The sequence below is a fragment of the Elaeis guineensis genome, chromosome 5 (assembly GCF_000442705.2).
Source record: "Elaeis guineensis isolate ETL-2024a chromosome 5, EG11, whole genome shotgun sequence".
Taxonomy (NCBI): Eukaryota; Viridiplantae; Streptophyta; class Magnoliopsida; order Arecales; family Arecaceae; genus Elaeis; species Elaeis guineensis.
The window spans coordinates 128481885-128495580 of record NC_025997.2 but is presented as its reverse complement, the minus strand read 5'-3'; the positions used below and the strand labels follow the sequence as shown (position 1 = coordinate 128495580).

Here is a 13696-nt window from a genome sequence, read left to right as displayed (position 1 = left end):
CTACACCAGGCCCATTAGGGGATAGTGCGAGCCGTGACAATCGAGCTAGGCATCATATGTCGCAGCTATGCCTCCGTGATGCTTTTCGATTGGCATCACATTGTACCGGCTCAGAGAGAGATTTTCTACATCCAATTACAAGTAAAATAAATTATACTGTGAATATTTAATTAGCATGGTATTTTTTTAATATTTATTATTGACAGGTGCATTTGATATTATTGATTTTGAGTAGGATCACGTACGGCGAGCTGTAGACACTCATTTATCTTTACATTTCAAGGAGTATCGCCACTGCATCCATCAGCATTATTGGTACTATGTGATGCAGGATAATGGGGTGGAGGCAGCATGGTAGCGGCCCTATGACAGTATCACTATGGATGATTGGGCTCTCATATGTCGGCATTACGAGGATCCAACATATCAAATTATACATCCAAATTTTTTTTTTTAGAGTTTAATGATTGAATAATTTATTCTTAAATTCAATTTGTTACCTACTAATTTGACTGCTAACTATACAAAGATGATGTGCCCAGAATATTATGAATCGGACGAGACAGATTGTATCGCATTGTGGAGGTTTGAGATCGTTCGTTCGTCATATGGAACAGATGATAAGTAATTTCTAATTAGTATATTTTAACTCTAACTATTTAATTTTTTTTTAATTAATTATTCTCAAATTGTAGAGAGATGCAGAGAGTAACGTACTTCTTGGTATGATTGATATCTACCAACGGACCCACCAGCGACGGTCAGGAGAGTGGACGATGGAGAGCCAGGAGCTTTTTGTAAGTTTTCTCAATTATTTTTTTATTCACAGTTTGATTTTTAGTTTGAAATTAAAATAGCTATAACTTTAATTTTCTAGACCGTATGATAGACATCAGATCCCAGCCTACCCCTGAGGGCTCGATCACACCCACAGATGATGAAATATATGATCAGGTGCTTGGTATGAGATCCTGTTATGTTAGGATTTAGGGCATGGAATTAGTGCTCCCTCATCTTCACGCTCGTCCAGGACTAACATCCATGCTGCCTGCGATGCTCGACTGACGGAGGTGCAGAGGCAGACTGAGCAGCAAGCTGATGAGTTGACTGCATGCGTCGACGAGTATCAGTGGCTCCAAATCCAGATGATGAAGCGGATAGTGTAGATGGAGCAGATGATGCAGCTGATGAGGCAGTAGTAGGCTGGTCCGAGCTCTTTCGAGTGCTCCCTTTCCTTAGCCCGTTCTCCTTCTACAGATGTCGAAACTTGACGGCTTATTTATGTAGCTTTTTATTTTTATTTTAGACTGTTAGTAATTTTAATTTAACATAATAAAATGATAAAATTTATTTATGAGTTTATTATGTAAATTTTTTATTTTTAATTTATAAAAAATATTATAAATATAAATTAAATATATATATATATATTCATAAATTATTTTTTAAAAAAATATATAAATTATTAGTGATAGAATTATTTTTGATGAAATGTTAGTCACCAAAAAATATATTAATGATAAAAAATTGATCATAAATAATTTTTTTAATAAATTTAAAATTATCAAAATTTTATATTAAATTAATAGCAATAAAAATATTTTTATTATAAATAATTAAAAATTTATTAACGATAAAAATTTACATCAAAAATTATAATATTTGCAACACAAAATGTACGTCACTAATATTTTTTTAAATTTAATTTTTATAAAAAATATTAATTAAATTAATAGTGATGAAAATATTTTCATCATAAATAATTGATAATTTGTTAGCAATAAAAATATGCATCAAAAATTATCATACTTACGATGAAAAATTTATGTCGCTAATTTTTTTTTAATTTAATTTTTATAAAATTTTTAATTAAATTAATAATGATAAAAATATTTTTATCATAAATAACTGATATTTATTAGTGATAAAAATATTCATAAAAAATTATCATATTTATGATGAAAAATTTATGTCACTAATATTTTTTTAAATTTAATTTTTATAAAAAAATTTAATTAAATTAATAGCGATAAAAATATTTTCATCATAAATAATTGATACTTCATTAGCAACAAAAATTTACATCAAAAATTAATATATTTGTGATGAAAAATTTACGTCACTAACATTTTTTTGATTTTCATAAAAATTTTTAATTAAATTAATAGCGACGAATATGATTCATCGTAAATAATTATTTTTTATTAGAGACATAATATTTCATCATAAATTATCTTTTTTTAGGTTAAATTTTTCATCTTAAATAGTTTTCAAAAAAAAAAAATTTAACGATAAAAATTTTTGATCGGTAATATAGATTATTAGCAATAAAAAGTTTTTTTCATCGTAAAAAATTATCAACGACATTATTATTTATAACTAAATATTAGTGATGATAATTTTATCATTAATAACTATTAGCGATGAAAATCGATTATTAGCAATGAATTTTTTTCGTCACTAATCTCCTATTCTATTGTAGTGTTTCTTGCAAAAGATATAACCCGAGCCCAAGCTTGAACCCAAACACTATAAAAAATTCTTGTATTAGTGATGGCAAAAAAAATACCACTAATAGTGCTATTCACCGATAGAATATTACGATAAAAATCTTTCCATCACTAAAAATTGATAAATTATTAGCGACGGCTTAATTGATTATTTGCGATGGAAAAGCCATCGCTAATAATCTATTAGCGATAGTGTTAGCGATGGAGTGCATGTCATCGCTAATAACTAGTATTTTTTTAAAAAAATTTGATCGTAACCTTAGTAGCGACGAAAAAATTTAATAGAGACGGTGTTTTGCCGTCGCTAATAATATTAGCGATGGCTATAGCAACGATAATTTTTCAATCGTTAATACTACCCCTATTTCACTACCGTCCAATTCTCAAATTTTTACTTTTCCTCTTCCCCTCCTCTTTCCCCCATCTCCAGTCCCCCGCCGCCCCCTCTTTCCCCCGCTACTCGATCCCACTTCTCAAGACCTCAACTGCCTCCCCAAGCCCCCAGTCGCCTCTCGCCTCTCTGAGCCCTTGGCTGTAAGCCTTCGACCACCTCCCGTTCCTCGAGCCCCTGGCCTTCTCCTGTCTCCCCAAGTCCTCGGTCTGCCTCCCCTCGGCAGCCTCCAATCCTCCTCCCCCGCTATCGGATCTAACTTTTCCAAGCCCCCAGCCTATCTCTCCTCTTCTTCCCCCCACCTTTCTCTTTCCTCCCCCCTTCTCCTTCTTCTCCTATCGTGCAGTGCTGCCTCCTGCCGTACAACGCCACCTCCGTGTCGCAGCGTCGCCTCTATGCCACAGTGCCATCTTCATGGGTTTGGTGAGTATTAGTGACAGCAGCGGTGACGGCTGCATAACAATCACCAAATACCGTCATTTTAAATTTTTTAATATTTTTAAATTAATATTTATAAGATTTAGTTAAATAAAATTTAATATTTAAATTAGATTAATAATATTTAATTAAATTTAGTTAAATTTATTTTAAATTAATAATATTTAATTAATTTAAATTAATAATATTATTAATAATATTATTAATTTTAATAATAATATTATTAATATTATTAAATTAATAATATTATTAATTAAAATTGATATTATTCTCGAAAGGTAGAACCACTTTGGAAAGCTTTCCAGTGAGCCTGGGCCAGGGAATAGTTTGAATCTGATTTTTTCTAAAATCATCTAGCCTAAGCCCACCCCGAAACTTAAAAAAAATTATCGAACTGGGCTCGGATAGGGGTGGGGGGCTCGAAGAGGCTATGATGATTATCTGTGCGAGATACGCTTAAAGAGTCTTGAGAGAGATTGATGGAAGTGATGTATTTCTATTCTTATTATTGTAGTTACAGGGCAAACTTGGATGGTCTGTTACATCGCAGACAATCGCTTGCAGCAACCTTATGGTTAAAGGTGCAGAAGAACTTGCAATACCTTATTTTTCAATGACGGATCTTAGCCTTCTTCTTTTTTTCTTTCTCTTATTACTTTATTGGTCTCTGATTTAAGTACTATTTTTAAGTTTTTATCTTATTTTTAAAAAAAAATTTCAATGAGTTCGGGCCAGGCTCGGGTCTTTCAGAGTCATGATACTTTAGCTGAAGTATTTGAAAGATGTGATTTCAAATTACTGCAGGTAAACTACTTTCAGGTAAACATGATGAACACAAGTGTAACATACTTTTAGAGATGGCAAGATCGGGACATCAACTGCAGCAAGCTGATTTCTAACCATGATTTTAAACTCTTTTGCATACTTATCATGATAAAATCTATAATATTTGGACTTGAGATGCACACTTAAAAGACAGAATCAAGTCAAGAAATAAGAAAGATTCAAACCTCCAGGATATTACCCTCCTTATCTTGAGGGCGTTTGCATATAAAGGTCAATATTTTAGTTACTTGTCTCTCATTCAGCTGAGCTCATTGTTACAACCATCACAGTAGGTAAGTTAAGTAGCTGAGCTCGTTGTCGCTCATTCAGCTTTAAATTTTTATATTTAGAAACTTCACATAGTTAGGTTTGAGTCGGAGGAAAAGGATCTAGGGATCAAAAATCAATCTTTCTATTCAATGGATGGGATGGAGTTGTAGATACATCCATATCATCGAATAGGTTGGAACAATTTGTTCGAGAATCGGAAGAGTATATCGAAATATACTCTTTCATGCCTGTTTAGATTTGAGGTGGAAGGGATGGGTACAAAAGGGTTAAAATTCAATTTAATCATTCGATGGATGAGCCGGATATATCTATAGCTCTATATCATCAAATAGAATATATAGGAACAATCCATTCGAGAATCAAAATAATATATTAAAATATATCCCTTTGTGTCGGTTTAGGCTAGAGGCGATTATAATAGTTTTTTAGTTTTAATTAACTTAGTTACAGATCATTGGGTTATTAGCATCGATAATTGTATAATTAATTCATGAATCTATTTATTTTTATTTTCAGAGATCATAAATCATGTCTTCCAAAGGCCGGAGCCGTCACAGTCGAGGAGAGAGCTCTCGAGAAGAGAGATATCATACAGCCAGCTTGCATAGTTCTGCACCAGACATGCCACACAATAAACTCTAATACTTTAGATATTTTTTTATGTTATTTTATTTTGTATTATGTAATATAACATTCTTTATGATATCTTGATACTCTCAGATTCGGACGACGTAGGGTCACCAGTGACCCCATACTCATACGGAGCAGCATCCAGCTCTCAAGTCAGAGGCATGATAGAGGATCTATCTGGCTCGCGGCACCTACGACTCGATCGGAGGATAGAAAAAAGCTCATCCACATTCAGAGCCGCTCGTAAGTACTATATCTTCACTGAATATATTTGAAATTTAGCTATTTTAGATACTAATATTTATTATTCAAAATCAATTTTACAGTACATTTATAGAGTCTGGGGTGCCTCATGTGGTTACCAGAATTATCCGACGATTGATACTGGGGTCGGTGAACGAGTTCTCCAGTTGGCCATTCGAAGCTCGTGATGTAGTCTGGAAGTTGTTCCTGGTAACTCAAAGATGTTTAATTTTTAAATTCGCAGTAGATTTATATTCTATTTATTAATACACGGTTGCTTCTACTTACAGGGGTTCTATTGATTTGAGACTTCTCAAGATGAGGAGGTTGGCAGTCAGACCTTCGAGGAGATGGTCACGTGGAGGTTTCGGGATGGGCTATACAGCCTTCGACAGTCCATCATAGAGCACTCCAATTTCGATCACCATCGGATTAGAAGTCTTACACAGATTACTGGATGTAAATAGACATATGGGAGGCCCTCTACGATCAGTGGAGTATTGAGGAATACTCTGGTAGGCGGCAGAGAGCACGACAGAATCGATCCATCCAGCAGCATCTGATCAAGCATATTGGCGGCTCCGTTGGCACACATATTGTGGTCGATAGATTGATAAAAATTCTATACTTAAATTAATTTCATATTGAATTAATCATATGTATATTTTAATTAATTTAATTTTATTATTTATTTATTATAGATACGACAGGTGGATCGTGCATTAGGGCAACCACAAATATGAGAGGCCACACACCAGTCTAGAAGGACTGATGATTATTTAGATCATCAATCTCGATAGATCATAGTAACAAATTAAAATATTATTTGTTAAATTTTTATATATACTGATATATATGAACTATTAAATTTTTAAACTGTATAAGTGGATTATACGGAGTATCTCGTATCACGGCACGACGAGGACCCATCCTCTCAGCCCCTTTTTGACCTCAAGAGATGGCTCAGGGCCACCGGTGGGATGAATAGGAGTCGGATCATAGGATTTGACCATAGCTTCTATCCTCTAGTAGCTCGATACTCTTCTCAGAGCTCGACGATTTGGACATAGGATGACGCACATGTGGAGGAGGTTGTGCAGAGGCTTGGAAGCTAGCGACCTCAGAGCTTCCGAGACACCATCCGCGATACGGTCATTGAGATTCTTTAAAATCCGCATCTGCGCAATCAATTGGACTCATTGTTCTAGCCATTATAGCAGGTAAATCTATTAATAATTTTTTTTACTTATTTTATATTTTTATATTTAGAAGCTTCACATGTTTAGATTTGAATCTGAAAAAGAGATATAGAGGATAAAAATTCAATCTAACCATCCAAACAATGTATTGAAGATGTCTATAGCTCTGTATCATCGAATGAAATATGTAGAAATAATCTGTTTGAGAATCAAAATAGTATATCAAAATATACATCTCCATATCGATATATATATTTTTCTATCAAAATTTATTAATAATAATTTATTTTTCTTCATTACAAGATGCTGCGATATCCGGCTCTCATCCATCAGCTACTGGAGAAGACGTACAAGAGCAGGAGAAGGATGAGGAGAATCTTACATGATTTTTTTTTTTGATGTGTATGTAATTTTGATACTTGTAAAGTAGTATAAATTTATAAAATTATATAATTTATATTTTTAATATAATATAATTAATTTTATATTTATGATTGTGTTACATAATTATTATTTTATTTATAATAGATTTTAAAAATTATTTTTGCCTATTTATGTAATTAAAATATATTTTAAAATATTTAATTATAAATTTTAAAAAAAATTAAAAACTATTAACGGCGGCATTAGCGACGGCCATAGCGACGACAATGGCCATCACTAATTATTTTTTAATACTTCAATTAAGAAAAAATTTAAAATTATTAGCGATGATTTTTTGTTGCTAATACCGTCGCTAATTACCATTATTAGCGATGATGAATTTATCGTCGCTAATAATAGTAATTAGCGATAAAATTATTTTTATCAGAAAAATAACGATGGTGTGCTGTCGCTAATAATATTAGCGATCGCAAAATAACTATAGTTAGCTATCGCTAATAGTCTATTATTTTTGTAGCGAACTGCCGTCACTAATAATCTATTTTTTTTATAGTGAAAGAGCACTCACTATCCGATTTCAACCCACGTGCCGTCCTCATGGTTAGATGGACTTGAGCCTTCGCCTGAATTATATCCGGTTCAAAAGTGAACACAGATAACTATTGCTAGACTTTTAGTGACAAATGCATGGCATTCTAACACATCTGCATTTTAGGTGTACCATCCATTTTGGCAAATATGTATCTATGTGAATAAGGTATTATTTTCCAAAACTGCATTAGCAAGTCCCCTATTTTGATTTAATCAAATTGTACAATTTCTGCCAAATTAATATATTTATCTCCACATAAATATGTATGCACATTAATTAAGGGATAGAGATGACAATCAACGCCCATAAAAAAGGGGTTTTTTTCTTCTCTTAATTTTGGGTGTCACACACACACAGAGAGAGAGAGAGAGAGAGAGATTTTTATTTGCGAAAAAAGAAGCTTGATACCAGAATTTTCTTCTTTGTCACATGCACTACTATTAGTTCTTTTAAGTGCTACAACCAACACGCCATTGCAAAAAAAATTATCTTAGGTATAAATGCACCAAGCACAAAAGTTCAAAAAAACCTAGAAATATTGGAATCATGCATGTTGGTCCTCTTTCTTGATCGATACCATATAATTAAGGGTTATAAAATGGAGCAGGGATTTTCCATATGCTGGCACCTATAGTTATCATTAGTTTGGAAACTATTTAGGGATTGGATGTCAATTAGAAATTTGTGCTTCCAAAAAGATTCAGCTGGAAGAGATAGGTCATGAATTCAAAACAGCAGGAATAGAAACCTTTTCAAAGAATTTAGACATAATTAATCAACATACAACTCGGTGGATATGACGTGAGTTAGGAATGTCTTTGTTGAGATCATGGGCTGAGTGAGAAAATGGAAGTCGGATAAATTTAGGTATCAAGGTTGCATGAAAACTTCTGTGACTCACGTATGCGAGCTTTTAGAGAGACAAATTATTGTACACTTTCGAAAGAGAGATGCATGGTAATCTCTCTATACATCATTTACCGCATTTTCTTGGTTATATTAAACTTAATGTTATTAATCACCAGTCCATCGCTAGTACGCTCCTTCAAAGTCTTAAAATCCTTAGCAGATTAGGAAGCAAAAAAGGCATATGGTGGAAATGTCACAATCAGTATTTGAACCTAAAAACCTAAATTGAAATATATACAAGAACAAAACTAGGAGAGATTGACTCGGATCACTGGACATTATCCTTCAACCAGATGTTAGTTTTAGCAACATGATTAAGCATTTAATGAATGTAATAATGGCACAATGGCCATCTAAATTTGTGCAATTGAAATGCCATCAATGTGATCTTTCCCTATCTCTTTATGAGAGATGGACTGATAATTGTCTTGAGAAATTATTCGAAACTGCATGCCATTGAGTTGCTTGTTTGGGGTATCTTTGACTACAAAAAGCCGAGTCTTCAGAATTGCACCGGTCACATCAAATGGCTGAGACTTAAAAAAGCAAGCTTACTTGACATAATTGGATCCCCACATAAATAATGTTTATAAAAGTTAGAAGGTCTGTCAGCATATACGACTAGAGGAAGCTCGTTGTTTAATTACTTCCTCTCATCAAGAGAGAAGGGTTTTCGAACAAAGGCGCATTAAAAATCACTCATGCCAAACTAAAGCAATACCAGTCATCGCTTATGATAATAGCATTAAAAAGCTATGGCTCTCGAAATCGATGGTGCATGGATCTGTGGATCATCCTATATTTATTTCACCTTATTTCAAGTCCATGTTGAATTGGAGGGTTTACTGTGTAATTATGAATAAACATAGTTTATATCTTGCTACCTGCCACCTCTAGGAAAAATCAGAGAAGATAAATATTCTTTTATTAGTAATATACAGAAACACACAATTACTACATAAGCTGTGTTAGTGTTACGCGGGCTTTTAATTAGGAGCTCTATATATTGTTTCACATATACAGAAAACTTATATTGGTTCTTAATATATATAGATTTGAATCAGTGGTTCACTATATTTGTATGGCGATGAGTGGCTTTATAAATCCATTAAGCCTACTGTATATCACATTTTAGAGCAATCAAGTCTCTTCATTCCCTTCCTGTTAGCTAGCTTTTTAATTCGTGGTGATTCCAAAACTGGAAGGATCATGGGCACCTAACGTCGAAGATCTCAAACGCTAGCCTCTCTCGTCTCCGCAGAGCTTAAACTCATTCATGATCTTGTCCTTTTGGTAGAGAGAGAGAGAGAGAGACTATTTCATCCGATTGATTCGTCTGAAACTAATAAACGCTTTTTAGAAGCAAGACAAGAAAGAACAATGTAAACCAAACATGAGAAGAAGGGAAGGGAAATCCCTTTATAAGTCCAAAAGGCTCTAATCTGGGGGAAGATGAACATGATAAAGGGAAATCCTTTTATAATTAAGATAGAAATATTTTGTCCATAACAGTCTTAGCAGTAGCAGAAGAAAGTGACAAGGATTAAGAAATGATACATGATATGGAAGAACTAAAGGCAGACACATAGACCCAGAGAAACATGCAGCTAGTTGCTGTTAGTTGGTGGACGTGGAGCATGAAGAGGACTTGGAGGAGCTGCATTCATCTTTAAGACTGGTGCTTTTGACAGGAAAGAGATCCAGAGTTTTCAGAGGCCTGCAGCATGGAGGAACAGGTGAGCCAATACTCTTCGTTGCCATCCATTCATGCTCAAACCCCATAGCACTCGTCATCGGCTCTTCTTCTTCAGTTCCAACAGTCTCCAACTTGCCAACCAAATCCATACCTTGGGTTGTTGCCTCCTGAAAGCAACCCTATTCATACAATTATTGGAGAAGTTAATGGTGACATTGGAACCAAGTAGAAAAACATGTGTACATGATGATAAATGGACAAGCATGTAACTATATGAGCTTCATGAGGTCCTTTCTGAATATTGATTAAAATTCAAAAGTACACGATCAGTTATGAAGACGCTACAAAACACTAGCTACAGACATAGTTTTAGGCGGCACCAGCCATGGAAAAGTTCCAGCAATGAGATAAGGCATTCTCTGGCATGAACCATAAAAAATAATCACAAGTTGGCAAACAGATCGACCTTAGAAACCCAGTTCGTACACACACAAAAAAGGAGCAGGAGGAGGAGAAGAAGAAGTTGTTTAGATGCAATCAAGGGTTATTCTTAACAAGATCGAAGTAATAGCACCATCGTTGCTGCTAAAATAGTCGCATGTAACCTCTCTTTCCTGAATAAAATTCTTGGGTGGTAACACCTCCCATTATGGTCAAAAAAAAAAAAAAAAAGCACCATCGTTGCTGCTATTGGTGGAATATTTCTGGGGATGGCTATGTTGCTGTTTTCATAATTTTAGAAAAGCACTATAAAAAAAATATTAAAAAAAATCAAAAGATTTAGAAGATGTCTGGATCAAGGCGTGTGATGTATACTATCCAACAATGTGATTCGTCTCCTGTGTGTGGGTCTAAGGTGATCTCATTTCTGAGGTACAATAATTCGGCTCAACCCTATCTTTGTCTAATGAGTATAACCCTAAGAGGCTTTATTTGAATGACTTCCTTCAGTTGTCCCAAAACAAAAAAAGAAAAAAGAAGAAAAGGTGGAGGAAAAATGGAAAAGCAGAAAGTGTGGAAGTAGAGTCTCTGTTAATGACTGCAACATGGCGCACCAAGAAAAGTGGATGCATAAGAATAAATATATTATATATCCCAAAGAAGTAAGTCTATTTATATACTCTATCTGAATGATAGAGGAGATGAGATAGTTTCCAAAAATACTTGATGCTTCGAGAACACCATATTTCTTCGGAAATCAATATTTTTTTTTTCTTTAAGTATCGTGGTTCTTTGGAGAGAACTCTAACAAAAAGGTATTTTAAAGTTTTTAAACAAACAAAAATTTTGGGGATAAAAAATTACTTTTAAAAAAAATTAAAACTCCAACACCTGCAAACCCTAATTAGAAGAGGGGATCAGTGGATCGGACAAGAGCCTCAAAAAATGAAGTGGTTTGTTTTTAGTTAGTCTTTTGGAATCTGACCGAGCAAATTAGTATTTGGACACTGTAACGATGCGCTGCAGAAAAAAAGGGCAAGAAGAGGAAGAAGACCTGATGAAGGAACTGAAGAGGCATATGGTGTTGGAGGGTAGGGGAGGGAGGAGGAGCATCTTCTGACTGGTGGAGCTGGAGGTGCAGTTGCTGGTGCCGGCTGAGCCTCCGGCGGAGCTTCTGGCGGTCCCTTGCCTTGTGGTTCTGGAACCAGTAGAACACATTCTTGCCCTCAATCTTCCCGTAGTAGGAGAGATGGGCAGTTATTTGCTGTATCTGCGCGGCATTTGGTGTCCGAACCCCACTTCTATACATCTCCTCCAGTATCATCAGCTGCTCTGGGGTTGGGCACCATCTAGTCGAAGGAGTCTGAGGCATCTTTCTTTCTCTTTTTACTTATCTCTCACTTCCTCAGTGTCTCCTCCTCCCTTCTTTCTTTCAGGTTTGGAGTTATATATAGAGATGTAGGGGTTCAGGCAAGAGATCTAGGACGAGAGAGAGAGAGAGAGAGTTAGAATCATGACAGAGGTAGTGAGGAAAAGAGAAGAGACAAGGGACAAAAGGGATGTGGAGAGAAAAGGGAAGTGCAAAGTGGGGAAGATGGGGGAAACTGCTGTCGTGCTTATGGTGTTCTCAGAAAGGCATTCATTGAGGGTTTCAATGCGTTGGTTCACCCCTTTTCTTTTTTTTTTTGTTCTCATTTTTTTTTCTATCTCTTGCCTTCAAATTCCTCCTTTTAGGTTTTCGAGTATGTTACCAGGGATAAAATTATGATCAAACAAGCTTCGAGAACGTCCTCCAAAAGATGAGTGACGTAAGTGCATGTTAAAATATTAAGAAAAAAAATTAATAAATTTTAAAAATATTTAAATAATTTAAATAAACATCACACAATCATTTTTTTTTTTTTATGAATGTCTCAATATATGCATATTAGCAGATGAGTGACGGTCCGATCATAATTCATTTCATGAAGGGCCTGATTATAAAAATTTTTTCCTGTTACTAGGAGGAGGTGGGTATGTGCATGCGTGCATGCGTGTGTGTGAATCGAGAGAGAGAGAGAGAGAGAGAGAGAAGGGTAGGTGTCATCAATGAGAAGGAATGGCACGCAGCTTGCGACACACTTCTTGTCCACCATTCTGATTGGATAGTAAATTATAAGATGATGATCTTCATCAGAAAAATTATAGGATGATGATGACCCGCATCATCTAAATCTAGTATAACCCTTTCCTTCTATCTCACGAACACAGGATTCAAGCAGATTTTTTTTGAGTGATATTCCCACCACCTTAGGAAGTTAGGTCGCTAGTGGCTGTGAATGATCACTTGAAAATAGCTAGATGGGCAAAAGACGACCTCTGACCAATCCAAATGCTCAATTTGTTTGAATTTGGCTGCTTAGCACTGATCTCACTAAAGAACGTAATCTTGTGAGAAGTTTTTGTTGCACACATTTGGGTTGTTTGAATGGAACAAGTGGCAGCCGTTTGGTTGGAGGACATGTCACGTCCCGTTCTCTTAATAAGTTATTTGAACCGTCCTATTGCTGGTGTCAAGGTGGAACGCTAGCTCCACCACAAACATTGTGGTTGCGGGTATACTTTTCAACATTAATGTTAACTAATATTTAAATGGTTGGCTTGTAATTTAGTTCCTAAAAACTTCAGTTTTTTCCAACATAATTAAGGAACTTCACTTATCATTAATGAATTAATTTATTGAATTATGACTACAATATATGCCGTCATTCAGATTTCCTAAAATAACACAATTTCACTTCCATTTCTTGCATTGCATATCAGATCTATTTGTTATTCAAATAACACAATGATATATATCAACCAAATAGAATTCTTCTGTTTATGGGGCAAAAATAGATTATGATGAATAAAGGCACGGCATCTTCATCACTGAATGGAGGCCGCGGTTCATGCTTATGCTACAGAAGAATGGCACACGTGGACTTTAAAGAAAGCAGCTGCACAAGATGTCATGATCTTCGAATGTTGAATTGGCCCATGGGTTGGTGAGAATCAAATGGATTGGTTAATGACCGGTGCAAAACGAAGGGATCATAAAATACCAACATTTCGGACCTACATGACCTGCTTGCATTTCACCGGCAAACATCAGTTAAGGTTTATATA

At 35.0% G+C, this 13696-nt stretch overlaps 1 protein-coding gene across 1 annotated transcript; it reads right to left on the bottom strand.

The window, feature by feature from the left end:
* Positions 1-9880: 9880 nt before the first annotated feature.
* LOC105045766 (WUSCHEL-related homeobox 3A-like) lies at positions 9881-12110 on the bottom strand. The gene is made up of 2 exons (XM_010924158.4): positions 11604-12110; positions 9881-10287 (listed from the first exon to the last, which is right to left on the bottom strand). The coding sequence occupies exons 1-2, from the start codon at positions 11919-11921 to the stop codon at positions 10030-10032; spliced, it is 576 nt and encodes a 191-aa protein (XP_010922460.1). The 5' UTR covers positions 11922-12110; the 3' UTR covers positions 9881-10029.
* Positions 12111-13696: the final 1586 nt, after the last annotated feature.